Source organism: Entelurus aequoreus, linkage group LG03 (genome assembly GCF_033978785.1).
Source record: "Entelurus aequoreus isolate RoL-2023_Sb linkage group LG03, RoL_Eaeq_v1.1, whole genome shotgun sequence".
In the NCBI taxonomy this organism is placed as follows: Eukaryota; Metazoa; Chordata; class Actinopteri; order Syngnathiformes; family Syngnathidae; genus Entelurus; species Entelurus aequoreus.
In genome coordinates, this window is record NC_084733.1 from 57,418,174 (window position 1) to 57,444,496 (window position 26,323).

At 40.4% G+C, this 26,323-nt stretch overlaps 2 protein-coding genes across 5 annotated transcripts in view; one reads left to right on the top strand and one right to left on the bottom strand.

Moving 5' to 3' along the window:
- Positions 1 to 26,323, top strand: part of LOC133646666 (RAS guanyl-releasing protein 1-like) — a 96,458-nt gene that overhangs the window by 30,824 nt on the left and 39,311 nt on the right. The window contains exons 2-7 of one of the 4 annotated variants that reach the window (XM_062042277.1): positions 3,089 to 3,264; positions 11,439 to 11,544; positions 16,427 to 16,489; positions 16,561 to 16,692; positions 17,732 to 17,885; positions 18,049 to 18,222. In XM_062042277.1, coding sequence (XP_061898261.1) covers positions 3,089 to 3,264; positions 11,439 to 11,544; positions 16,427 to 16,489; positions 16,561 to 16,692; positions 17,732 to 17,885; positions 18,049 to 18,222 — 805 coding nt within the window. Of the gene's footprint in view, positions 1 to 3,088; positions 3,265 to 8,965; positions 9,055 to 11,438; positions 11,545 to 16,426; positions 16,490 to 16,560; positions 16,693 to 17,731; positions 17,886 to 18,048; positions 18,223 to 26,323 lie in introns of those variants that run through there. The other 3 variants (XM_062042278.1, XM_062042280.1, XM_062042279.1) reach the window with 3 other exon arrangements.
- On the bottom strand, positions 5,993 to 7,383 carry LOC133645727 (uncharacterized). Its single transcript, XM_062040584.1, has 2 exons — positions 6,157 to 7,383; positions 5,993 to 6,089 (listed from the first exon to the last, which is right to left on the bottom strand). The coding sequence occupies exon 1, from the start codon at positions 7,368 to 7,370 to the stop codon at positions 6,750 to 6,752; it is 621 nt and encodes a 206-aa protein (XP_061896568.1). The 5' UTR covers positions 7,371 to 7,383; the 3' UTR covers positions 5,993 to 6,089; positions 6,157 to 6,749.

Below are 26,323 nucleotides of genomic sequence, written 5' to 3' on the forward strand. Positions count from 1 at the left end.
GCAGCGCTCCAATAAAACACACTCAGATCTTCTGTTTCTAGCCGATACTACATAAAAAATAACGTAAAATAACGCAGTAACGCATCATGTAGTAACGGTAACTGAGTTACTGAATATTAAAAATAACGTGTTAGATTACTAGTTACCGCCGAAACTAACGGCGTTACTTTGTAACGCGTTGGTCCCAACACTGGGCTTGGGCACATCAGATTAGATCAGTGTGTTGCAAACTGAGCAGTTTAAAGTCCTGAATAGTTGGTTTATTCATTGTTATTTTATTTTCAAATGTATTAGCCTGTGGAAAAAGTTAATGTTGATATTTACCTCAGAAGGCTGCAAATAGAAAAGAGGCATTCAATTTTTATTTAAATTGTATTTGATATGCCATTGATATTTTTTTATTATTATTATTATTATTTGAAACTCGATTTTGCATGTCACTATAAAGTTATATAAGCCTTGCTTTTTCAATATTCAATGCAAAACTTGTTTGGGTCCCTATTAAAAGGTTAATTTGTTCAACCTTGGCCCGCGGCTTTGTTCAGTTGTAAATTTTGGCCCACTCTGTGTTTGAGTTTGACTCTCCTGATGTAGACAATTACAGTGTGAGGAAATAATGCTATCCTATATCATCGTTATATACCTGTATATAGGTATATAATAACTATATACCTATATATTCACCGTTTAAACAGAAATAGCAACGGATAGCTCTTTTTGACCTCACAGCTCATTTCAACAGATCCCCTGAAGCAGCAAATACACACAGCTTTAACGTACAGTTGTGTCAATTTCCCAATCGATGGTTCGCCTGCTGATGGCATCATAGTGTCAAAAATAAAAATGTGCCCTCTTCATTTTTGCAATATGTGAACACCTAGGTGAACATGTTAAATCCACACCTTTATGTTTTGGCGACGCCGGTGAGACGTTTAACTTGAACTTCCTCATCTCGCAATGAATAAAAAGCATCTGATTGGCCCACCTTCGTCACTTACTCCCACCCTCTATCATATTGTACGCTATTAAAGAACTATGATTGGAAATATTCTGAACTTGTCCCACCCATTTACCAGACAAAAGTAAATATGATTGGATTTTGTCTCTGACAACTTTTTGTCTTGTTTAAAATTACTGAGGGCTGAGGGGAGGATTGTATGTGTGTCTGTGTGTGCGTGCGGACTCGCATAGCCTGACACAGGTGATGGACGGAAAACAGGGAAGTTGATATCATGCAAGTAGGGTTGTTCAGGATACCGGTACTAATAAAGTACTGCGATACTAATTAATTAAAATCGGTACTATACTACCTTTGAAAAGTACCGGTACCGTTCTTTCATCTGAATGCCGCTCTGCGGCGGTGACTACAGAGCCGAGGCGCATGATGTTGAGTGTGTCAAAACGCACACACAAAGTACATACAAGCATTAACATCTTGGAAAGGAATAATTTCTCATTTCTACTGGTCAATAAAGAGGGTGTGTGAAGCGCAATATGGAGGTATTTGGACTTCAAAACTAACAATAAAGGTGACGCTTTAAACAGGGAGGCGCCGCACTGCAATTTCTGCTTTAAAACACGCCTCGCCAAACGTGGCGATTAGTATTACCACCGTTGCTTCAAACTTAAGTAGACATTTAAAATAATAAGCATTCAGATCTGCCCAAGGAGTTATAAAGAGTGACAGGTAAGAATGTTGTTAGACCTTTCCAGCTGTACGGCTCCCAAGCAGATCGTAGTCGAGGACCACAAGGCAGACGTTCTTTCCAGGGTCGATATTTTCGTCAGGGGTAACACCCTTCACTTCACCAAGCAATGGGTCTGCTAAACTCCGCCGATTCATGACATGCTGGTTGCTTTATTATTAGTTTTGCAGGATACAACTGGACCCGTTCATCACTCTACTGCGCAGTGCACGCGCTCCTTCTCTCTCTCTCTTTACACGCCCATTCACTCACTGACATCACTCAGCCAACACATTGCCATTCTCGCAAACACACATACTGTACGCTACTCTCATAAGTTAACCAGCTCCCTTGCTGTGCACATGTAGATACACAGATGCGCACACAGCTGCTTGGCTTGATGCCAAATATTAGCAGAGTCAAAACTGCCCAATTAGCGTCAACTAATTAAAAGTTAAAGTACCAATGATTGTCACACACACACTAGGTGTGGCGAAAGTATTCTCTGCATTTGACCCATCACCCTTGATTACCCCCTGGGAGGTGAGGGGAGCAGTGAGCAGAAGCAGTGGCCGCGCCCGGGATTAATTTTTGGTGATCTAACCCCCAATTCCAACCCTGGCAGGATGCCGGTAAAATAACTGAATTTTGTAACAAATTCCAACAATTTGTGTTTTATCTTCAACATAAGTGTGTTTTACCTGCTACTTGGCTTATCTGTGTACATTTATCCATAGTTTTGTTTTTAGTATTTACTGATAATTTTATTTTTCTTAAAGCACACACAGACCAGGAGTGGCAAACATAAATCATGAAGCATTTAATATAATGTCAATCATCTTTTTATTATATTCTAACCTAATCCTTAAATATGGCAGCATATATGTGATATGAAACATTTTAAATTGTTCTTTGAGTAAAACAAGAACAGCCCACTGTGTTTAATGCCTTTTAATTTATATTTCAACCTTCTAAAATTGTTATTTGAGTGCAATAGGAAACATATGTTTATTGTATTGTAAGATTTTATGTTAAAATAAAGCAATTTTGACATTTTTCGTCGTTCCCTTTATTTGGAAAGGTATCGATATACATTTTGGTACTGGTACCAAATTATTGGTATCAGGACAACCCTCCATGCAAGTGTTGTAACGTGTCCCTTTTATAGCGGATTTCTCCGCTACTGCGAAGCATGTTGTCAACTTGTAATATGTACGTTTTGTGGGTGTATTAAAATGTACTTTCTCAACTTTAAACATTTGATTTGAGGGGGCAAGACATTTACTGGAGGAGGCTCTGCCCTCTCTTGCCCCTATGTAGAGCCAGTCCCGATTACGTTATGACTTCATTAAAAAAAAACATGGTTGATTGGAATTACTTTTGTTTTGGTGCTTCCTAAAACGGAAAATGACTCCAGGATGTGGCTCCAGGTCTCGAGTTTCCCCTCCTGGACGTCCTCAAAGGTTCCACAAGCCCATTCTGGTTCCGACCCCCACAAGTAAACCCATGGCATCCCTAGGTCACCTCACCAAAGGGGCCAGCTGGGAGGAACTCATCCAAGCGTGTTTGCAGGTCTTTGGTAAGTCTTAGCTCAGTTGTTTTGCTTTTTTACATGGATGTGTTTCCTTCAGGAAATGTATGTGAATGACAGGGAAACATAACTTCAAATTCCACATCATAATACCAGTTTGTTGTCAATGGTTTTATCATTTTGAGGTATCCACTGCAGTCGCAGGAGGTACAGTATTGATGAAATGTACTTCCTGCTCACAGTGGAGGTGTGTGTTTACAAGTGCAAAGCAGGTTGGTTGAGTAGGTTGGCGTTGGATCAATCAAGCCAACATAATTGCCTTCATCAAGTTGTCAAAAGAGCTCTCTGAGTTTTGGTGATTGTGTCTCTGCCAAAAGAAGCTTTCAAATTGCTGTTGCCTGGCTACGCAAGTGGAGCAGTTGGGTAGGTGTTATAATGGACTGGACATAAAAGGACACCCTGGAAGCATTTGGCTAGCAAGAAACACATATGTTTATGATGAAATTAGTGACTGGTTCAAAACCATTGCTGTTGTACACCATGTACCCACATCACAGACGGACCCCCAAGGTCCACATGTTCCAGTGGCTTTTAAAATGCAAGCGTGCACGTAAGAGCTTTCTGAAGAACAACCTGATGGCTGCTTCAGGCCCAGCTGAGCCCAAAAGGTCAACTCTGCTAACTGTGTCGTTTTCATGGTGACCAGCTTTTGAAAAGCAGGGAGCTAAGGCGTTGGTCAATAGCTACTGACATCACCAACACCCCCAACCCACCACCACCCCTCTTCATGTTGCTGTGTGCCAAACAGATTAGTTTTAATGACAGCTTCCAATTTGTTGTAAACCTCTCACTATAAAACTGGACTAAAAAATGTAAATAATGTAATAATGTAGACTTGTCGTTAATGTCATGATCCCCCTGGGGATATATTTCTTGTGTGTGAGGTACTTTTTTATATAATCACCTTATTATTACAGTAAATAAATAAAATGAGCAGATATAATCAACAACTTAAACCAATTTCAATATCAAGTTTATAAAGTCAATTTCTAACATTTAAAGGCCTACTGAAATGATTTTTTTTTATTTAGACGGGAATAGCAGATCCATTCTATGTGTCATACTTGATCATTTCGCGATATTGCCATATTTTTGCTGAAAGGATTTAGTAGAGAAAATCGACGATAAAGTTCGCAACTTTTGCTCGCTGATAAAAAAAGCCTTGCCTGTACCGGAAGTAGCGTGACGTCACAGGAGCTAGTATTCCTCACAATTCCCCGTTGTTTACAATGGAGCGAGAGATTCGGAGCGACAAAGCGACGATTACCCCATTAATTTGAGCAAGGATGAAATATTCGTAGATGAGGAGCGTTACAGTGAAGGACTGGAGAGGCAGTGATGGACGTATCTTTTTTCGCTCTGACCGTAACTTAGGTACAAGCTGGCTCATTGGATTCCACACTCTCTCCTTTTTCTATTGTGGATCACGGATTTGTATTTTAAACCACCTCGGATACTATATCCTCTTGAAAATGAGAGTCGAGAACGCGAAATGGACATTTAAAGTGACTTTTATCTCTACAACAATACATCGGTGACACACTTAGCTACTGAGCTAACGTGATAGCATCGTTCTCAAATGAAGATAGAAACAAAATAAATAAACCCCTGACTGGAAGGATAGACAGAAGATCAACAATACTATTAAACCATGTACATGTAACTACACGGTTGAAAATTCTCAGCCTGGTAAGGCTTAACAATGCTGTTGCTAACGACGCTAAGGCTAATTTAGCAACTTAGCAACCGGACCTCACAGAACTATGATAAAAACATTAACGCTCCACCTACGCCAGCCAGCCCTCATCTTCCCATCAACAGCCGTGCTCACCTGCGTTCCAGCGATCGACGGCGCGACAAAGGACTTCATCCGTGGGTTTGGTGGCAAGCATCGGCTAGGCGTAGTAAGTAGTCCTTGTTGTGTTGCTGTAAGTATTGTACTTAGCCGCTAATACACCGATCGATCCCACCTACAACGTTCTTCTTTGCAGCCTCCATTGTTCATTAAACAAATTGCAAAAGATTCACCAACACAGATGTCCAGAATACTGTGGAATTTTGTCGAAGAAAACAAGAGGTTTCTGTATCGGGTTCGATGGGGTCCAACTACTTCCGTGGATTTTGTGACGTCACGCGCATAAATCATATCCAAAGGAGTTTTTCAACCGGAAGTGTGGCGGGAATTTTAAAATTGCACTTTATAAGTTAACCCGGCCGTATTGGCATGTGTTTCAGTGTATATACTGCATATATATATATATATATATATATATATATATATATATATATATATATAATAATGTAGAATGTGGTGAGAATGGGGGGAGGGAGCTGTGCTCTTTTCACCCGACGCAAAAGGTGCATGCGCTGCTGAGCTCTTTTTACAAGAGCTCCGGTGTGTAAGGACCAGGTTATATTGTCAGTTATCTGCAACCCCAGAAACTTGGTGCTGCTTACCATCTCCACCGCTGTGCCGTTGATGAAGAGTGGAGCGTGGCTGGACTGGTGCTTCCTGAAGTCAACGATGATCTCCTTGGTCTTGTTGACATTCAGGACCAGGTTGTTGCTTCTGCACCAGTCAACCAGATGTTTCACCTCTTCCCTGTAGTCCATGTCGTTGTTGTCACGGATGAGGCCCACTACTGTCGTGTCGTCCGCATACTTCACAATGTGGTTAGTAGTGGACCTGGCGCAGCAGTCATGGGTCATCAACGTGAACAGCAGCGGACTCAGGACGCAGCTCTGGGGGGAGCCGGTGCTCAGGGAGATGGCACTGGAGGTATTGTTGCCCACTCTCACAGACTGGGGTCTGTCTGTGAGGAAGTCAAGCAGCCAGTTGCATAGGGGGGTACTGAATCCAAGGGGGGCCAGTTTGCTCACCAAGTGCTGCGGGATGATGGTGTTGAATGCTGAGCTGAAGTCCAGAAACAACATCCGCACGTGTGTGTCCTTTCCTTCCAGATGTTCTAAGCTCAGGTGGAGTGCAGAGGAGATGGCGTCCTCTGTTGAGCGGTTAGGGCGATAAGCAAACTGGTATGGGTCGAATGTGGGGGGAAGTCTGGAGACAATATATTCCTTTACTAGCCTCTCGAAGCACTTCATTATGATGGGGGTGAGTACAACGGGGCGATAATCATTGAGGGAGGAGATTGTAGGTTTTTTAGGCACTGGAATGAGTGTGGCCGTCTTAAAACATGATGGTACCACAGCCTGGGTCAGCGAGATGTTGAAGATGTCTGTGAGAACCCCAGCCAGCTGGTCTGCACATCCCTTAAGCACCTTGCCCGGAATGTCATCAAGTTCACTCTCCTCAGGGTTTTCCGGACATCCGCTATGTCCAGGTTGAGTGGCTGCTCATCAGGGCGAGGGATGGATTTTCTCGCCAGAGTGGTGTTAAGTGCCTCAAACCTTGCAAAGTAGTTGTTAAGGTCATTTAGGAAGCTGATACTGTTGTCACAGGGACGGGGGGCAGCTTAATAGTCCGTGATGACCTGTATGCCCTGCCACATTCGTCTAGTGTTTGTGGGGTTCTCGAAGAAGTCCTGCACTTTCTGACTGTGAGCACGCTTTGCAACCTTAATGGCACGGTTCAGGTTAGCTCTGGCTGTTTTTAATGCTACCATGTCGCCAGACTTAAAAGCCTTGTTCCGAGCCTTCAGCATTGCACGTACCTCACTGTTCATCCAGGGTTTCTCGTTGGCCCGTGTGGGGATGTTCTTGATCACACTGACATCCTCTATGCACTTCTGAATGTATGCGGACACAGACTCTGCATACTCCTCCACACAGGTGTTATGATTATTGGTGGCGGCTGCCTTGAACATGTTCCAGTCTGTGCTTTCGAAGCAGTTTTGTAAGGCTTCCATTGCTCCCTCTGGCCAGGTCCTCACCTGCTTCACTGTAGCTTGCTTCCTGATCAGCAGGGGCTTGTATGCAGGAATTAGCATCATAGATAGATGGTCTGAGGAGCCAAGGTGGGGGCGTGGTGCAGCTTTGAATGCATGTTTAATATTGCTGAACACCATGTCCAGCGTGCTTCCACCCCTGGTTGCAAAATTCACATACTGATGGAAATGAGGGAACACAGTTTTCATGTTAGCTTGATTAAAATCCCCTGCCACGATGAAAACTCCCTCTGGATGTGTAGATTGCAGTTCATTGATGGAGCAGTACAAAGCATTCGAAGCTTCTTTGGTGTTAGCACTGGAAGGAATGTACACTGCTGTGAAGATCATAGCACTGAATTCCCTGGGTAAATAAAAAGGCTTGCATTTTATAGTTAAAATTTCTACATCGGGAGAGCAGTGACATGAGACTATCTTCCCATTATTGCACCAGTTGTTGTTGATATGTATACAAACACCACAGCCTCGGGATTTACCAGTGAGAATTCTGCTCCTGTCCGACCGAAACATAGTTAGCCCCTCGATGCTAACTGCCTCGTCCGGAACGGATGGTTTCAGCCACGTTTCTGTGAGAAATATGGCACAGCAGTCTCTCATCTCGCGTCTTGCATATAAATCCTGCTTAAGGTAGTCCAGTTTGTTCTCCAGGGAGCGAACATTTGAAAGCAGGATGGAAGGAAGCAGTGTTCTGTGAGGATTAGCCTTTAGCTTTGTTGTTAGCCGGCGTAGAATTCCGATGCTAGCGAGGAGGTCCAACGTATACGCATCTTTCGGTCCAAAACGGCCCGATCTATCCACATCCAAAATTGTCTGGCGGTCATATGTTACCACGGAGTGTTCACGCTGGAGGCCAGCCATGAAATTCACAGAATTTACCAGTATATTTGCCAAAATGTTCTATTACTACCATGAGCCTCTGAAGCCGCAGCCGAGCAGGGTGCAGCCATCTTGAGAAAAAGCAGGGCGCCGCCATTTTGAGAAATTTGAGAAAATGAGAAAATTAGCTATTTGCTGACGTAACTACAGCAAAACACGTCACTAAAGTCTCAAAACCCAAACGGCTTTTTTGGAACAATTTTAAAGAAGGCGAGATTGTTTTATAAATATCCTTACCATGCATCCATGGTTGGATTTCAAATTTTCGGGAATTTATAATTCTAAATATTCAAAAACAGGTACCAACAGGTAAGAAAAGTAGTCTTTTTTGCATAATAGGACCCCTTTAAGAGGACAAGGTGCCCATTAATTTCCATTATGTAATCTTGCTTTGAGTTTACTTCTTGCAGTGTGCATCAGTTTAGATATCTCTAAAGTCTGCACACAGAGAAAATGTGGTAAATGTATGGCGTTTAAGTGAACCTTACAAATTGCATCAACTTTTGCATTACAAATGCTGAAAATAATATAAAATATGTTATTTGTTAACATTCCAATTGGATACATTGTTAATTTCTATGTGTACGAACTTTAGGGACACTTGCTTGCCTTTAAATCTCAATGCAAACAATGAGTCCTATTTGTAAGTGTTTAATGGAAGACCCCTCATCCATTGCTAAAAACAAAATAATCTAATACTGTCAAAACAAGGGAAAACAGCACACAGATTTGGAGCCGCAACCGCTAAACAATGTCTAAGATAACGTTAAAAGCAGGTGTTGAACAGCACACACACAGTATCGTATACAGTTCCACCTTTTGTAGGCGTATCTCATCATTTCCCAGGCTTCAAAAGATAATCCAAAGGGACTTTCCATCTAATATGTATCCTGCACTGGCAGTTTGGTGGCTGCAAACATTGTGAAAACAAGGAGGGGGAATTGTTTATCTGACAGGGAGGCATAACTTCCTGTCTCACTCTGCTGCAGACGTAACAGTAAGTGAAACCTTAAACAAATGTGCTTTAGTGGCACTGAATTACGGTGTGCTGTGTTGACCAGTCAACATATTGTGGTGTGACTGGTGAGGTCACTGGTATTGATAGGCTTTAGCAGGTAACGGCTGACTGGCACCAACGGAAACACTGCCCAAGCAGGATATGAGGGCTAGAGTACAGCTGGAGAGGCTGGCTGCTTACAGATAACAAAGATTGGAAAATGTGTTGCCATGGTGTCTGAAGTCTTACCGAGGTGATTACGCTTTCAAAGTGTGTCCATGCACCTGATGTCCCTGAACCCTTAAGGGGAACTAGACTTAACTCTGAATGAAGTGCTCGATATTGAAATATCCATAACATGTATTGTCTGCAATCTAGCTCACTTCCTCTTCTTCATGTAAACACCTCATTTAAGGCATGCTGCAGTGGTTTTTATCAGGAGATAAATGGTCAAGAAATGGCGTGCACACTCTGAAATTATAGCTCTGCACTGGTTTTGTTTTATTGTGTGTCATATTTTTTATTTTCAAGATGTTTTGTCTCTGTCTCTAGACAGGTAGTCAGGCCACAAAGAGAGGAAGTAATTCTGTATGAAGAGAAGGAAAAGAGGAACAGAAATTGTTGTGGAGACACGCAAACGTCAGGAGTCTACTCAGTCGCCAAAGTCTATGTACACTACGACGTCATTTATTACAGTGTGTACACTAGTGGTTTTTCATCAAGTTAAAATGATGTCATTGGCACAGCTGAGTAAGTTTCCATAGAGCTCGAAAGGCCACTTGATTTTGCAATGCATTGGTATGGCTTGGTAGACATACTTGTTGGATAAAAGCTTTGTTTACAATTTGAATATGAGCAACAAACTGGAATAAAATGGATCGTACAAAACAAAAAAACCAAGGGATTGTATAGAGACAAACTGTACCCTATTGCAAAGGCTCGCGACTTAGAAAAAAATCAAACAATATGGTGGAATTGACTTATATGAGCTATGAGCACATCCGACCCAGCTAACACAAAACATTAAAAGAACGTTAGATATGGGTTCTTCACTGGTTGGTTAGAATCAAACCCATAACTGACTTTGGGAGAATGTTCCCTTTGAGTTACGCAGAAACCTAACAAGGCATACCATTCCTTAAATGTTGAGAGAACAAAACAACTCAAACGTTCTCCAGTGGTTGCACGATTACCTCCACACAACATTGTGTAGTTGTTTTTGATTAATGTAATTTAATCTGAGCCTACAAAAACATACTCCTATTCTACATTTGGAACTTGTTAAAGAAAAAAAACATAACTTTAGGGCAGAATCCTGCATTCAACCCATTGTAAAGATGCTATTTCGATGCAGTAAGATCCATGATGCATTGCTTTTCCACGTCACACTTTCAATCCCTATAAGGTAGGGATCCCCACGTGCTGTATGTTGGCCTATATGTTAATTTTCTACCACTTATCCTGGTGGATTGAAGCCAATCCCACCTGCCAACCTGAACAGCAACCCCTGAGATTAATCTGATTAAAAATGTTAATCTACTGTATTTAGGTGATATGTGAGCATACATACCGTAATTGCCTTGTGAAATGGAACAAGTGAGAGCAAAAACTAATTACAAAGTGTAGCACAACTTTGAGGATAATGCTTTTGACTGTTAGTTATATCGGCATTACCCTTTTCCTCTTTGACTTATCATGGACACCGTAGGAAAAAGATAACCACATGCAAAACAGCCAAAGAAACACAAAGAGCACTGTGTTTGTATTTGTGATTGTGAGGGGAGGCTGATTATAGGCTTGTCTCATCCTGTTCTCGTTCAGGTTGTGGAAGCGGTTGTTCGACGTTTAGATAATGTTCTCGAAGTGTTTAAATGCGGTTTTGTTCGAATTTTAAGTAACTCACAAATAGGTTGTACATTTTGTCCACTATTTGCTAAGTACTACCCTACCAATTAAATAGTATGACTTTTGGGTACACTCATATTAAATATTTTGTCTTTTTACAATACATTTTATGTAGTTATTATTAAAACTAACTATTTAGCAGAGGAAGCTTTACACAAAACCATGATGTACAGTTTAGTTGGAAACCAAATGTCCACCTGTGAATGCCACAAGAGTCACATTTAGAGGGATTTGTAATGCATGTTGATGGTATGATTTAACATGGATTATGGATAGCTATTGTGTTCCTCTGCTGCATGCAAATCACTATGCGCTTGTGCAGCAGAACTACTCATAACACCTCTTAAACCCAGATGTGATGAATCATACAGTTTCTACCTCAGTAAAACATGAGTCACTTCACAGATGTCGGTTTTATTCTGATGGCATACAGTAACTCTGGTCTTAAGCACAGCATCACTTTATTTTCTTTCCTCCAGATTCGGATGGCTGTGTATGCGAGCGCAGCCACTTGTTGAACATCACCCTGACCATGCATCGTCTCCTAATGTCCTCCAGTGATCTTCTGGATAAACTCACCGCTCTATATCCTTCAGCATCTCGACGGAAAGCCTTCATCGATCGTCGATTCAGAAAAATGGCATTTTCAGCCGTGTGCTGCTCCTATTTGGTTGTCAAGAGCAACGGGTAATTCATCCCAGTATACTTTGCTCAAAATCTGCGCTGTCACTAGCTGGCCTGCGTAAAATGGGATCAGCATGTTTGGATATGCTCCTCCTTACAGTATTGTGCAAAACTATTGGGACACCATTAGCATTGCTGCTTTAATGACCTTTTCTACACCAGTCATTTTGACATAGTAGGTAGTCGCAGAGATTTTATATATATATATATATATATATATATATATATATATATATATATATATATATATATATATATATATATTATATATATATATATATATATACATATATATATATATATATATATATATATATATATATATATATACATACATATATATATACAGGTGTATATATGTTTATATATATACAGTATATATATGTGTATATATGTATGTATGTGCATATATATATATATATATATATATATATATATATATATATATATATATATATATATATATATATATATATATATATGTATATATATATATATATATATTTGTTTTCCTCTGGAGGGCGGTCGCAGCCCAACAATCGGCCCCAGCCCTATGGTTAAGAAATCTGCTTTATGACACCTACTGATAGTATGGCAAAATTGACAGGAAACAACAATTATGGACAGACTACTGTACAATATTAGGAAAATGCATCGGACAACTTTATGATCTCAGTCAATCAGCACATAGAAGTTGGTTAAAAGCACCCTACTTATACACACAGGTAACAGACTTTTGGTCAAATATTAATGGAACTCTTTCAAGAAGTAAGACAGTATGATATGTGATGTACAGTATTTTTGGGGCCTTAGAGCTCAGGCTAAAGCCATTTTCTTTACCACGTGTCCTGTTTTGGGTCTCGGGTAACTGGAGTCTATCCTAGTTGACTTTGCAGTGAGTATGGTCACACTCACATTTAGACATGTAAAAGGGGTAGGATTAAATTAGCTCTGCTTCTGTCTAATACTTTTCGGACATGTGCAAGTGTAAACGTTCGTACTGTACTTCTATGTAAGTATGCATTGTGACGGAGCACGTCATGTCACTGATTACAAGCAGTGCATTTACACACACACACATGCACACACACACAAACACACACACACACACAAGTGCTGATCATGTGACCGGTGTGTTACATAAGGATTCAAAAAGCACCAAAATACTTAATCATTGTTTGTTTATTGTTTATTTATTGATTATCATTAGGCCATTGGGCATATATGTAGGAGAAATTGTTCATTTATTTATTCATAGAGCAGTAAAATAAATATCGACGATCATTGGGAGTGACTTGAGGAGCAAATGGGGAGCCCTTTCAGGTCTGTTGTAAGTTATCCACAGGTTAAAATTAAGGTAATGTGAGCTGTGGCTTTTTGATTGCCGTCTGGAGTCTAGCCCAGTTACCATGCATTAGGCAGTGCTTCTAAATTATTTTCTGTTACGCCCCGCCAGGACGAAAAAAAATATTTTGCTCCCCCCCACTCTCCACCGTGACTATAAATAGTATCTTTTGTCTATAAAATTGTTGTAACTATACCTTTTTGCCTAACATTGTAAGTTTATTAACATTAAAAGAAACAACACACCGGCCTTTCCTCGTCTCCCACTTTGGTCACAATGAAGCCAAGTGCTACATACGCTTCATCATATTCTGGTACGGGAAAAAAAGCATGTTACTCCCAGAGGGGCCCGCCCCAATTTTTGAGAAAGACTACATTAAGGTAACAATGGTCTGTAACTCTTTTGATAATTGAATGGACTCTAACGGAACAGTGAGTTAATGCGGAGGGCGGGGTTTGGTGGTAGCGGGGGTGTATATTGTAGCGTCCCGGAAGAGTTAGTGCTGCAAGGGGTTCTGGGTATTTGTTCTGTTGTGTTTTGGTTGTGTTGCGGTGCGGATGTTTTCCCGAAATGTGTTTGTCATTCTTGTTTGGTGTGAGTTCACAGTGTGGCGCATATTTGTAACTGTGTTAAAATTGTTTATACGTCCACCCTCAGTGTGACCTGTATGACTATTGATCAAGTATGCCTTGCATGAACTTATGTGTGTGTAAAAGCCGCATATATTATGTGACTGGGCCGGCACGCTGTTTGTATGGAGGAAAAGCGAACGTGACGACAGGTTGTAGAGGACCCTAAAGGCGGTGCCTTTAAGGCACGCCCCCAATTAGTTGTCCGGGTGGAAATCGGGAGAATGGTTGCCCCGGGAGATTTTCGGGAGGGGCACTGAAATTCGGGAGAGCCCCGGGAAAATTGGGAGGTTGAAACCGATACCGATAATTTCCGATATTACATTTTAAAGCATTTATCGGCAGGCCGATATTATCTGACATCTCTAGTTTTTAATTATGTTTTACTTCTGTTATTGTATGTGAAAACGTGCAGTGCAACAACGTGATATCCCCACTGTGGGATAAATAAAAGTCTATTCTATCCTATCCAATAGCATGGCTACTGTGTTGATTCACTCATTCTGCACATTTGTTTGTTTGACATTTTCCTTGATACAGGAAGTAGCCTGCAAATACAAACATGGCGCTCACTTTTGTTATAAGATCCAGTACTGTACAGTATTGTCTATTTTTTTTAGCTTCTCTGTGTCAACATCTCTTACTTCTGTGGTCCTTGGATCTCATGCGTTCAAAAAGCCTGAGTCTGTTATCATTGTGTTGTTTGGTCTGCTTGAGACTCTTTCATTTCCCCTTGTGCAAACAATGCACGCCTTTTGTGACATTGCGTCTTGCGACCGGAGTGGTGGGCTTTCAATCTAGGCTTCCATTCAGGAAACAGCGGTGGCGTCACAAAGCCTCTCAGAGGAGTGCACTGGCTTTGCGAGCAGCCTTGGGGTTTCAGATGTTAATTACCTCTGTTCTTTTCACACACATACACACACACACCCACACACACAAGTCCTCTTCAAATATACTGTATATAAACACATTTGCTGCTTAAAGAGGCTCCTGCTCGTACAAACCCACATCAGAGCACACATTACCTTACCCACTCTGCTATTTGTAACCCATTCAGAACTCATTCAGAGCTGACAGACCCAAAAGGATATGTTAAATTGATTCCCAGTGGCCAGAGAGGAGACACATGGGCCATTTGCAATGTTCATTAACACAGTTTGGTCCTGGGATTGCGTGGGTGCGTCTTCTGCTCCCATGACGCAATTAGCCATTTTATGTTGCATCACTTTAAGGTGATTTCTGCCAAAATAGGGCCATGGTGTAAGTCCATTTATTTATGAGGGCAAGCGCTCAGATCACACATTGGCTTGATTTGGTCAGAATGTGCAAATTGGCTTCAAGATTAAAAAGCTTTTACTTGGCCAAAAATGCTAGAAATTAACCAAGGCAATATTGCTGGTGGATACATCATAACACATCATAGCAATTTCAACATACTTACAAATAAAATCAGCTAATAAAAGCACACAGAACAAAGACAGCAATAATGCATAACAATGAAAAAAAGCTAAAATATCGAATCAAATAAAAACACAAATATTGGTCTTTGAATTTATGTTTGAGCCTTTCTATGAGCCTACTGTATTAGTAATTGCATAATGCTGTCAGGCTACTACAATATTGAACCAATATTAAGAACAATATTGTTTGTTTTATGAACTTGAAGGCTCCACTGCTGCTCTTCTTTTTTAAATGTAAATGCAGTAGTTGACTATTGTTATTCATGAGCCTATTTATAAGCACAGTATTGTTTGTTTTCTGGGAGGCTATAGGCCTCTGCTGTTATTTTTGGAAAGTACAGTTATCTATAGGTACTGCGATTTAAATTCTGTGCAAAAAGATGTTGAAGCACTGTGATCTTGAATACTTGACAGTTTGATACATTTTTCAATAAAGTAGTGAATTTAACAGTACATGAGTTGCAGTACATTAAAATGCAGTTTGAAGTTGAGGTTATGCAACATAACAGTGTGTTACTGCCAGCACAAAACGAGTGTAACTAAGTCCTCACTCGACTAGAAACAAGACACACACCTCATGGTGGCATAGCAAGTGAGTCGCAGAGACAAGATTGTGAGGTGCATTCACAGGTCGTTACACTATTGTTATCAATATTATTGTTTTCCCACTGAAAATGGTTCTGGGACTCACTTTTGGGTCAGATCACTGGTCTTTATGTAGCAACTACAGTAGAGAACATTTGTGATGTCAGCTTTTAAAGTGTTGACTTTCCGCTTTATTTTTTTAGAAAAATATACAAACTTCCATCCATCCATTTTCCATCATTAAGGATTGACATCGTCAAAAGTAACTTGATTGCAAATATAACAAAAATTCTTACTTCTTAAAGGCAAAGAGGAATGCCCGCCTGTAACGCAACATGTCCGAAAAGTATTAGACAGAAGCAGAGCTAACACTATACTTCCAAATACTTTTTTTTAACAAGATGGCTAGTGTAATCTATAACTATTTGGCAATGCTACTAAATAAAAACACATTAGTAAGTATGCTTGATTCTCTTACTTACACAATTGTGTGCATTTAGTTGATAATAATCAGCAACAGTTTTGTACATTTTTTTTTGTCTGTATTCTGCAGTACAATGATTCACTGCTCACCAGTTTGGTTTCATGCAGTTCAGCCTCCTACATCACCAAATGCCACTTTGGTCCGCCTTGTAGTTTTGCTTGTCAGTTGCTTACTATTCATGTGTGGTGTAGATTAAAGCAATCAACCATATTTAACACGCTTTCTTAACAAACGTCTATTGTCATCATTCAGTAGCCTTTCTTCCTTAACGAGAGTTTACATTTAAAACGGCCATGGACAACGAGCAGCCAGAAGAGTGCCAAAGGATATGCTACCTCATCAGGCATGTTTATTTTTTAAGTCTTCTGATTGCATTTGTTTTGTTACTGTACATCATCTCTGACCTCCATACAGGCATTGGATTCAGGAATTCTGGATGATGTTCAGGTTGCACCACAGCTTGTCAGACAGCTTGGACCAACTCCGGGATCTGATCATGGAGCATGGACAGGAGCATCTTTGCTCTCTTCTAGAGACCAAATGGATGTAAGTGTTACTGTGGGACCAGCTGTCAACCGAGAACACGACACGACTCACAGATCTGTCAGGACAAAACTAAAATATGTCACGATTGCAAAAAACATAGATGGAAAGTGAAAACGGCAGGTTGCAAGTGTAAAACCAATATCAATAATATGTTGTGTTTTTGTGTAGGATTGTATCCCTAAGGCCTTACAACACAAATATAGTTCCTAATCAGATTTAGGTCTGAGCTTTGGCAAAGCCAATCAAAATCTTCAATGTACGCTTATGATCGTTTCCTTCCTTTGTTTTATTGATTCTGGTGATTGCTTGGATTCAATGTTGCTAAAATGTGAATTTCCACATCAAACGAGCAGAGGATTGTGGGACCGAACGGAACTGTTCTGAAGTATTTCCACTTTGACTAAATCCATGTTAAGTTGAAAAACAAGCCCAAAGCATTTACCAAGGTTGATTCAAGGCAAATGGACTTATTTATGTTTGTTAAAAACGTTTTACTTTCAATTCAAAATGATTCTTTAGTTTAGCCAGTCATCAGTCACACCTGAACAAAAGCCTCTGCGGGGAAACATTCAGCACATGCACAATTCAGAAGCCATTTGGATTCAAAGTGAAACATATTCAACTAACAAAAAGTCCAGTTTCCTTGGTTTTATCTTTGTGGAGTACCATGACTTGGATACACAGATAAACCCAAACCATGCTCCACTAGAGTTTGGCTTTCTTTTGGTGAGGGTTTTTCCACAAACATACATTTTGGAATTGTTCAAGCTTGATTTCCTCGGACCATATAAAACATTTTCACACATGATTTGGAAACTGTGACTATTTTCTGCAGGCCTGGATCCTTTATTCCCTTTCTATAGTATCCCAATTGTATACAGTTACTCTAGATTGAATTCTATAATGCTCAATCTGCAAGATAGAGCTAAACAGGCTTCCACGCTCATACTATTTTGTAAGTCTACTATTTTGTGTCCTGGCTACCCCACTTTGCTTACACATGTTTGCATGACAAATTTCATTCGGTCATATGTTCTAGAAATGAACGGGACTGGTCATGGAAGGCCAGCCAGAAGATCAAAGCTAACAGCAGCAAAAAGAGAAAAGTCTCTCTTCTTTTTGACCACTTGGAGCCCATTGAACTGGCCGAGCATCTCACCTTCCTGGAGTTTAAATCATTCTGCAGAATATCAGTAAGTGCACATGCACGCGCATATCAACATAAAGACACTTCTTCTATCTATATTTGACATGCTTCTTAGTGAGGCATAAGGTGCATACAGTGTTTCCTCCCAAAGGAAATGCCTTGCAGGTTTTGTGCACTTCATTACTGACGCTCTCTGTTCTCACCACCAGTTTGTAGACTATCAGAAATACATTCGCAACTGCTGCATGAAGGACATCCCCTTGATGGAACGTTCCATCGCCCTGTGTAACGGTGTCTCCCAGTGGGTTCAGCTGATGGTGCTGAGCAGGCCGACTGCTCAGTTGAGAGCTGAGGTTTTCACCAAGTTCATCCACGTGGCACAGGTGCAGCTTTAATTGCCCTATGGCTGGTCTTAAACCATGGTTTAAGAATAGCAAAAAGATAAAAAACAGTGTTTTGTTAATTGTAGGCAAACTGCAACAGATACCAATGGTACGTTATTGGTGAATTTATAACATAGAATTAAAAATAGATGTTTTTCAAAAGAATTTGTCTCTCCAGATTTTGATAACCGCACTGTGCACAATTGCAGATGCATTTTGAGTGTCACACCCAAACAACTACGACCACAGTATTTAGATTTATAATACTTTTTTTAGCAAAGTGTACATTTACTGCACTGCTACTTCACACTATTTGTGTATGGTGCACATACATGTGGTGCTTCTTCAGCATAGAGACATTTTCAACTACTGGCCTGGCATGCATAGAGGGTCACTCCATACGGCTGAACACGCGCTTAGGTTTGGGGATAAGTGATCCGCGGCCCTGCATGCACATTACTGCCTTTTCAGTCATAACATCGTCACCTTAGACTTAGACTTAGACTTCCTTTATTGTCATTCAAATTTGAACTTTACAGTACAGATAAGAATAACATTTTGTTGCATTAGCTCGTTGTAGTGCAGGACAAAAGAGCAATAAGGTGCAGTGTTTGCATTTACAAAATATTTCTGTGTCGAAAGAAAATGTTCTAATATAGTGTTTTAAGATTTTAGTTCTCCATGCAAATTAATAGGATAAGTGGAATACAATTAATGGATGGATGGAGGAACTGAATAGTTGAAAACTGACATAGCAGGAGACTAACATTTATCTGTGGAAAAACACAATATTGTTTAAAACAACCCTGTCTATCAATTCAGAGGTAAAACATGGCACACTGATAAAGCTTAACCTATTTTTACTGTAACAATCTACAAGGTTAATATAGTTAGCTTTTCTTTCTTCCCTTCCATTTATCTGCTTTCATTTGCAATTCAAGTTTTCATTACATATATGTATTGTTGCATTTGAATTTTTTTTATTGCTGATAATAGAGGTAATTATTATTAATATTCATTATCAATAGTGTTGTTTCTATTGGTATTTGTATTGCTCCATTTGTAGCGCAATAATGTTCATTGTCATTCCTATGTTATTAATATTAACTTCACAGCTTCTTTGCTATCATTTTTCGTATCATATGTGTACATATCGTATTTGCTGATGTAGTTCTGTTGTTGTTGTTTTTTAAAATAGGAAAACAATAGAAGTATACCACACTTCTCTTTTCTAAAGTTAATCTGTACAGCAGATATAGGCATCTACAAAATCCAAAACCAGTGAAGTTGGCACGTTGTGTAAGCCATAAATAAAAACCGAATACAATGATTTGCAAATCCTTTTCAACTTATATTCAATTGAATACACTGCAAAGACAAGATATTTAATGTTCGAACTGAGAAACCATTTTTTTTGTGCAAATAATCATGAACTTAGAATTGAATGGCAGCAACACATTGCAAAATAGTTGGCACAGGAGCATTTTTACCACTGTGTTACATGGCCTTTCCTTTAAACAACACTCAGTAAACGTTTGGGAACTGAGGAGACCAATTTTTGAAGCTTTTCAGGTGGAATTCTTTCCCATTGTTGCTTGATGTACAGCTTAAATTGTTCAACAGTCCAGGGTCTCCGTTGTGGTATTTTAGGCTTCATATTGTGCCACACATTTTGAATGGGAGACAGGTCTGGACTACAGGCAGGCCAGTCTAGGACCCGCACTCTTTTACTATGAAGCCACGCTGTTGTCTTGCTGAAATGAGCAAGATAACGTTGAAATAAGCAAGATAAGGTTGCTTGGATGGCAAAATATGTTGCTCCAAAACCTGTGTGTACCTTTCAGCATTAATGGTGCCTTCACAGATGCGTAAGTTACCCATGTCTTGGGCACTAATACACCCCCATACCATCACAGATACTGGCTTTTGAACTTAGCACCTATAACAGTCCGGATGGTTCTTTTCCTCTTTGGTCCAGAGGACACAGTTCCACAGTTTCCAAAAACAATTTGAAATGTAGACTCGTCAGACCACAGAACACTTTTACACTTTGCATCAGTCCATCTTAGATGGCGGTGTTTCTGGGTGTTGTTGATAAATGGCTTTCGCTTTGCATAGTACAGCTTTAACTTGCACTTACTGTAGTTATTGACAGTGGTTATTCTGAAGTGTTCCTGAGCCTATGTGGTGATATCCTTTACACACTAATGTCGGTTGTTGATGCAGTACCGCCTGAGAGATCGAAGGTCTCAGGCATGTCGTTTACGTGAAGTGATTTCTTCAGATTCTCTGAACCTTTTGATGATATTACAGACCGTAGATGGTGAAATCCCTGAATTCCTTGCAATAGCTCGTTGAGAAATGTTGTTCTTAAACTGTTCGACAATTTGCTCACGCATTTGTTCACAAAGTGGTGACCCTCGCCCCATCCTTGTTTGTGAATGACTGAGCATTTCATGGAAGTTGCTTTTATACCCAATCATGGCACCCACCTGTTCCCAATTAGCATTTAACCTGTGGGATGTTCCAAATAAGTGTTTTTGATGAGCATTCCTCAACTTTCTCAGTCTTTTTTACCACTTGTGCCAGCTTTTTTGAAACATGATGCAGGCATCAAATTCCAAATGAGCTAATATTTGCAAAAAATAACAACGTTTTCCAGTTGTAACGTTAAGTGTCTTGTCTTTGCAGTCTATTCAATTGAATAAAAGTTGAAAAGGATTTGCAAATCATTGTATTCTGTTTTTATGTATGATTTACACAACGTGCCAACTTCACTGGTTTTGGGTTTCGTACATCAACAATATGATTTGCCTGTGTGGCTCAACAGGACAAAAAATAGATACATTCAGAGTATAAAAAATAGGCGTTGTGTCCCCCTTCATGCAGAAACAATGAAACACATCAACAGTCCTGGAACTTTTCCGTAATAAATTTGAATATGTTCCAAAAGTCAATTAAAACCAAAAAAAGGCTCAGGAAGTTTTTGCATTTGCTGATTAAATCACAAGTCAATAGTTTACAACATAACATTTTTGGACAATTTGTCACTTTTCATGATAAACTGAATTTGGGGTTTTTATTAGCTGCAAGTAATAACCATAAACAATGATTGCATTAAGAAATACATTGTTAAAATATTCACTCTGTGTAGTTGAGCTATTGAACATAACGGTTTTCTGAAAGAAACTAGTGAAATACATTTACTTTACAAATATATTCTAATTTATTGAGCGCCATTTGTACAATATAAACAGTATGCATGATTATAGTATAGTTGCATCTCACAAATAAAAAGTGACACCACTTGCATGCCTATTCCATTTAACATACATTTAATTACATTTGCATTCATGCTAGCTTATGATAAAATGCTCATATTCGTACTAACCCAAATTACAAGTCAATCTCCCATGAATGCCCTGTACATGTAGCCCACCTGTACTCAATGTATTTTGGTAAGGGCTCTTGAGTTCCTTCACTTAACTCAAAAGTAATTAACCTATAAATAAATATATCAACATGCTGCTCTCAAGTCACTAGTTACCTTTAAATTACAGTAAATTGTGCAACCACATATAAATGGCAACCATGTACATTTTCCGATTAAATTTACTGGGTTAGTAAATTCTTAGAAAAATATTACAAAGTTACATTTGGTAATTTTGCTGGTATAACTCATTCAATTGTCCATGAATATCTCATGTAAGTGGGTCCACTCACCAGTCACACACACACACACACACACACACACACACACACACACACACACACACACACACACACACACACACACACACACACACACACACACTCACAGGTCGGCTTATTACTATGGTAATAGTTACTGTTGCAGGCCTGAGCATTGCTTGGGAACAGTGAGACCCAAAACCTTTGGTTTCGCTTCACTCTGGTTTGAGCCAAACAAAATATTTAACACTAGAAGTCCCAGCATTTTTCTGTCTACCTAGAAGACCCAGAGAGGGTTCATTTGGCCCGACGCTTTTCCCGAATACACTAATCACTCATTTTGTTATGGTAATGAGGCTGTTAGGGGCAGTTTGTCTAGGTAGACAGAAAAATTATACATGTGGGAAATGCCGAAAGGAGCAATGGCAGTGCCAGGATTGTGAGTGACTGCTCAAATGTATGTCAGTCACGTTTACATGGACATGGTTTTTCATTCTTTGTAAATATGCTTTTTTCTTTGTAAATTTTTTTTTTTAAACTATTTTTGGCACACAAAAATAACAATTGCTTCTGCAACAACCCTCCACACCAAAACTGGGAAAACAGTTGCTTTTTCATTCTTTGTAAATATGTTTTGTTTTGTATTTTTTTTAACAATAAATGTCAGAGTGTTGATCCCTTCATTCTGTTGATCCTTGCAAAAACACACACAACCTACCTCAGAACTAAAGCTTGAGCTGTAAGGTCCCCTCCCCCACACAGGCTCAAGTGGCCCCCTGCCGTGTGCCACTAACAGCCACATTTTCATAACAAAAGGAGTGTCCACAGGGGGGACTAGGGGTCAATGACCCTCTTGTGGGTTTTCTAGGTAAAAAGGCCAATTGGCCCCTCTCTGGGTCAATTTTTGTCAAGTATCAACTTCACCGGTTGTAAGGGTTAGCAGGAAGTGGGTGGAGGTAAAATATATTTTAAAACGATACCTAATATTATGAACTATGAGTTTACTTAAACTTGTGTATTTATAGTATGCCCTGGTTACACCCTCCCCCTTCTAAACGTCTGATGTCCTCATCGGACTTGGACTATGAGACTTAGTAAAGGGTGTAATTAACTTTTACCATTGTGTATGGTAACACCTCTGTGTACTATAGTGAGAGGTTGATCCTTTCATCGGCCTGGCTGATCATTGGTCACTTTTACTACAGGTTTAACTGTGCGTCTTGGTCTATGTGTTGGTGTTAAAACTATATTCTGTGGACTGTGTCAGGTGTTTTCGTCAGGACTGGTACTTAAGCAGGGGTCAATGGGAAGTTTGGCTTCTCTCCCAAACATCAGGAATTAAGGGGAGTACCTAGTAAAATCACACTTGGTACTGTTGTAAGCATGTACGAGGTGGGTGACATGCTGACTCCATTGACGCTTCTTCTTTTCACTCAGGGTGCCTTGCATTGTTCTAAACTCAGTAGGCAGTACAAGTTAATTTGTTTGCCTTCCAGTTTGACTGGTACTGACACGATGGAGAGGTCCATCTTTTATGACAAGGGGCTCAATTTACAGCTTGCAAACACCATAGGTCTCGGTCCTTCTGGATAGTCCTGATAGAGAACTGCTCGGAGTCCACTAAGACTTGCGTCGGCATGCAACACGTAAGGCGTGTTTAAAATCTGTGAAAGCCAATACTGGGGCATTTGTAAGGCAAAGCTTGATTTGATTTGACTCATCCCATCTGCAACCAAAGGGTTCTTTCTCATCCAGGTAGATGTTATTTTTTTGCCTTGTTGGGGCATTTCCCTTTCTGTGTGGGAGCATAACCTCTGGTGAGATCTGTAAGTGGGCGGACAATTGACGAGCAGTTCTGGATAAATTGATGATAGTACCCACAAAAACAGAAGAAGGATAGGAGAGCTTTCAGTTTGTGGGGTCTGGGCCAGTTGGTGAAAGCTTCTATCTTAACTGGGTCAGCTGCAATGCCATACGCAGAGACGACGTGACCAACATATTTGACATGTGTCCGGCAGAACTGACATTTGTCAAGCAAAATCTTTAGCCCAACTTCCTGAAGTCCATCAAAGACTTTAAGCAACCTTTCCTCAAATTCCTCCAGTGTTTGCCCAAACACGATTAGATCATTCAGATACATGAGGATTTGAAGGAGGTTCATGTCACCAACCGCTTTCTCCATCAAGTGTTCAAAAGTTGCAGGGGCTCCAGTGATGCCTTGGGGCATTCTTTCAAGCGTTGAAAATTTGCGGGGGCTCCAGTGATGCCTTGGGGTATTCTTTCAAATTGATAAAAGCCCAGGGGACAAATGAAGCCTGTCTTTTCTTTGTCCTCCTCCTTCATTGATATCTGGTAGTAACCACTTCTCAAATCGAGGACAGAAAACCACTTGCTACCAGAGAGACAATCCAATGCATCGTCTATGTGTGGTGTGGTATATTGTTCAGAAATGGTACGGCTATAGCGTGTGTGCTAGTTGATGCACATCCTAACGTCACCATTCTTTTTTCTCACAATGATAATTGGAGATGCGTAGGGGCTTCTAGACACCTTGATGATACCTGCCACAAGCAACTTTTGAATGTGGCGATGCACGCCATCGATGTCTGCAGGAGCAATGCAACCGGAACGTTCACAGAATGGACTTGGGTCTGACATGTGAATACTGTGCTCGACTCCCGTCGCTTAACCAACATCAACTTCATCGAGGGAGAGGACAGCTGCTCTTTAATCTAACCTTTGACGTAGCCTTGTCCTCCATGCGTCAAGGACGGGTGATTCTCCAAAATCAATCTGGTTGATGTCAAATTCCTCAGGCTTGGACTGATGCATGGTATGGTGTTGACAACATCAGCAATACAAAAACGACCAACAACAAGGTCCACAGGTATCATCACATTCTTCAGGAACTCGTTTTGGATTAGAACGGTGCACTGAATATGCTCAATGGCATTGCTTGGCATTACCATGGGCTGCACAAGCACTTCTGAAGGAAGGGGATTGCTTGAGGATGCTTCAACCATCAGGATTTCTTTGGGAAGTGGCTTATCAAACATGACAGTACAGTCGGCTTTGAGACTTGAACCAGCAGATATTGTTAGGGATCCAGGGCCTTCCCATTTCACAAAGCCTACTCCATCCTCTTCTGGAAATGAGGTGAGGTTCCTCGACTCCATATCAGAACAGAGGCTTTTAATACTAAAAGTATGGGCAGGAATGCCTGGTGTGTCACAACAGAGCTGGGACAATCTCTTTGACGGACAGGCTTTGGCACTCGTGCCGATGATGGCAAATCTGAGCAAGTGAGGGCCAAAACAGACATGGTTATTGGAGCTCCAGTCACTTTCTTAGGGTACTCCATGTCTACAACAACATGGCCTACATAGGGGTAGCTAGAGTCACTTAAGCCCCAGATGTCCAGTTTGCTGACAGAATATATTGGAGTGCTTGATAAATACTTTCTGTACCAGGACTCAAATATAATGCCCACACAAGAACTACTGTCCAAAACTGCATCACACAGGTGCCCATTTACTTTTAATGGCTTAGTGGAAGGTGGGCCAATTAAGCCTTCTGGTATTTCTGTAGATTGCAAAGTGTTCACTGCACTCTATCTTATTGTGTGTAGAAGGTTACTGGTTTTGGCTTTCTTGAGTGTTTGGAGGATTCTTTGAATAACTTTAGCTTGATTTTCAGGTCTGGTGCATTTGCTTGCCAAGTGACCAGTTTCACCACAGCGGTAGCATAAGCGTTCTTCAGTTTCAGATGACTTGGCTGGTATGTTTATCGCCATTACAGTAGATGGAGCTGTGCTTTCGTTTTAGTTTTTGAGTTCACTTTTTGCTGAAAGTGCTTGACTTGTTTTCTCAGTGCTTGCACCTCTGGATCCAGATTTGTTGCATTTTCAGGCTGCTCTTCCGGAACTTCCACTTCAGGCTGAGTGTGCGTGGCCAGAGCTGCAAACATTTATTTCACTTCTTTTATTTCTGCTCTCAGATTCTGAATTTATGACTGATTTTTTTCAGCTTGGACCATGTATTGACAGTGGAGACTGACTGGCTGAGCTTTGTTTTGGAAGCCTCATACTCTTCTTCTTTACTGCTTTCTCTCAGCAGATTAAGAAAGTTTGGAGGACGTCCAAGGCACTTAATAGTTTGTAAAGCTACTTCAATCACGGCTATAGCTGTGTCTTCCAGTACTACTGTTAGCAGTGCGTAGCTTTGTTCAAGTGCTTCTCCACGGTACCACCTTTTGTCAACTTGTGTGTTGGCCATGTTTTGGGCTAATGAGCTGTAATGAAATTTATGTGAATGTGACTATTTGGACTTTACACGCAGTAAGTACATTAAATCTACCCCACCGGTGCCTTCGTTTATGTAGCCCACTTGTACTCAAAAGTGTATTTTGATAA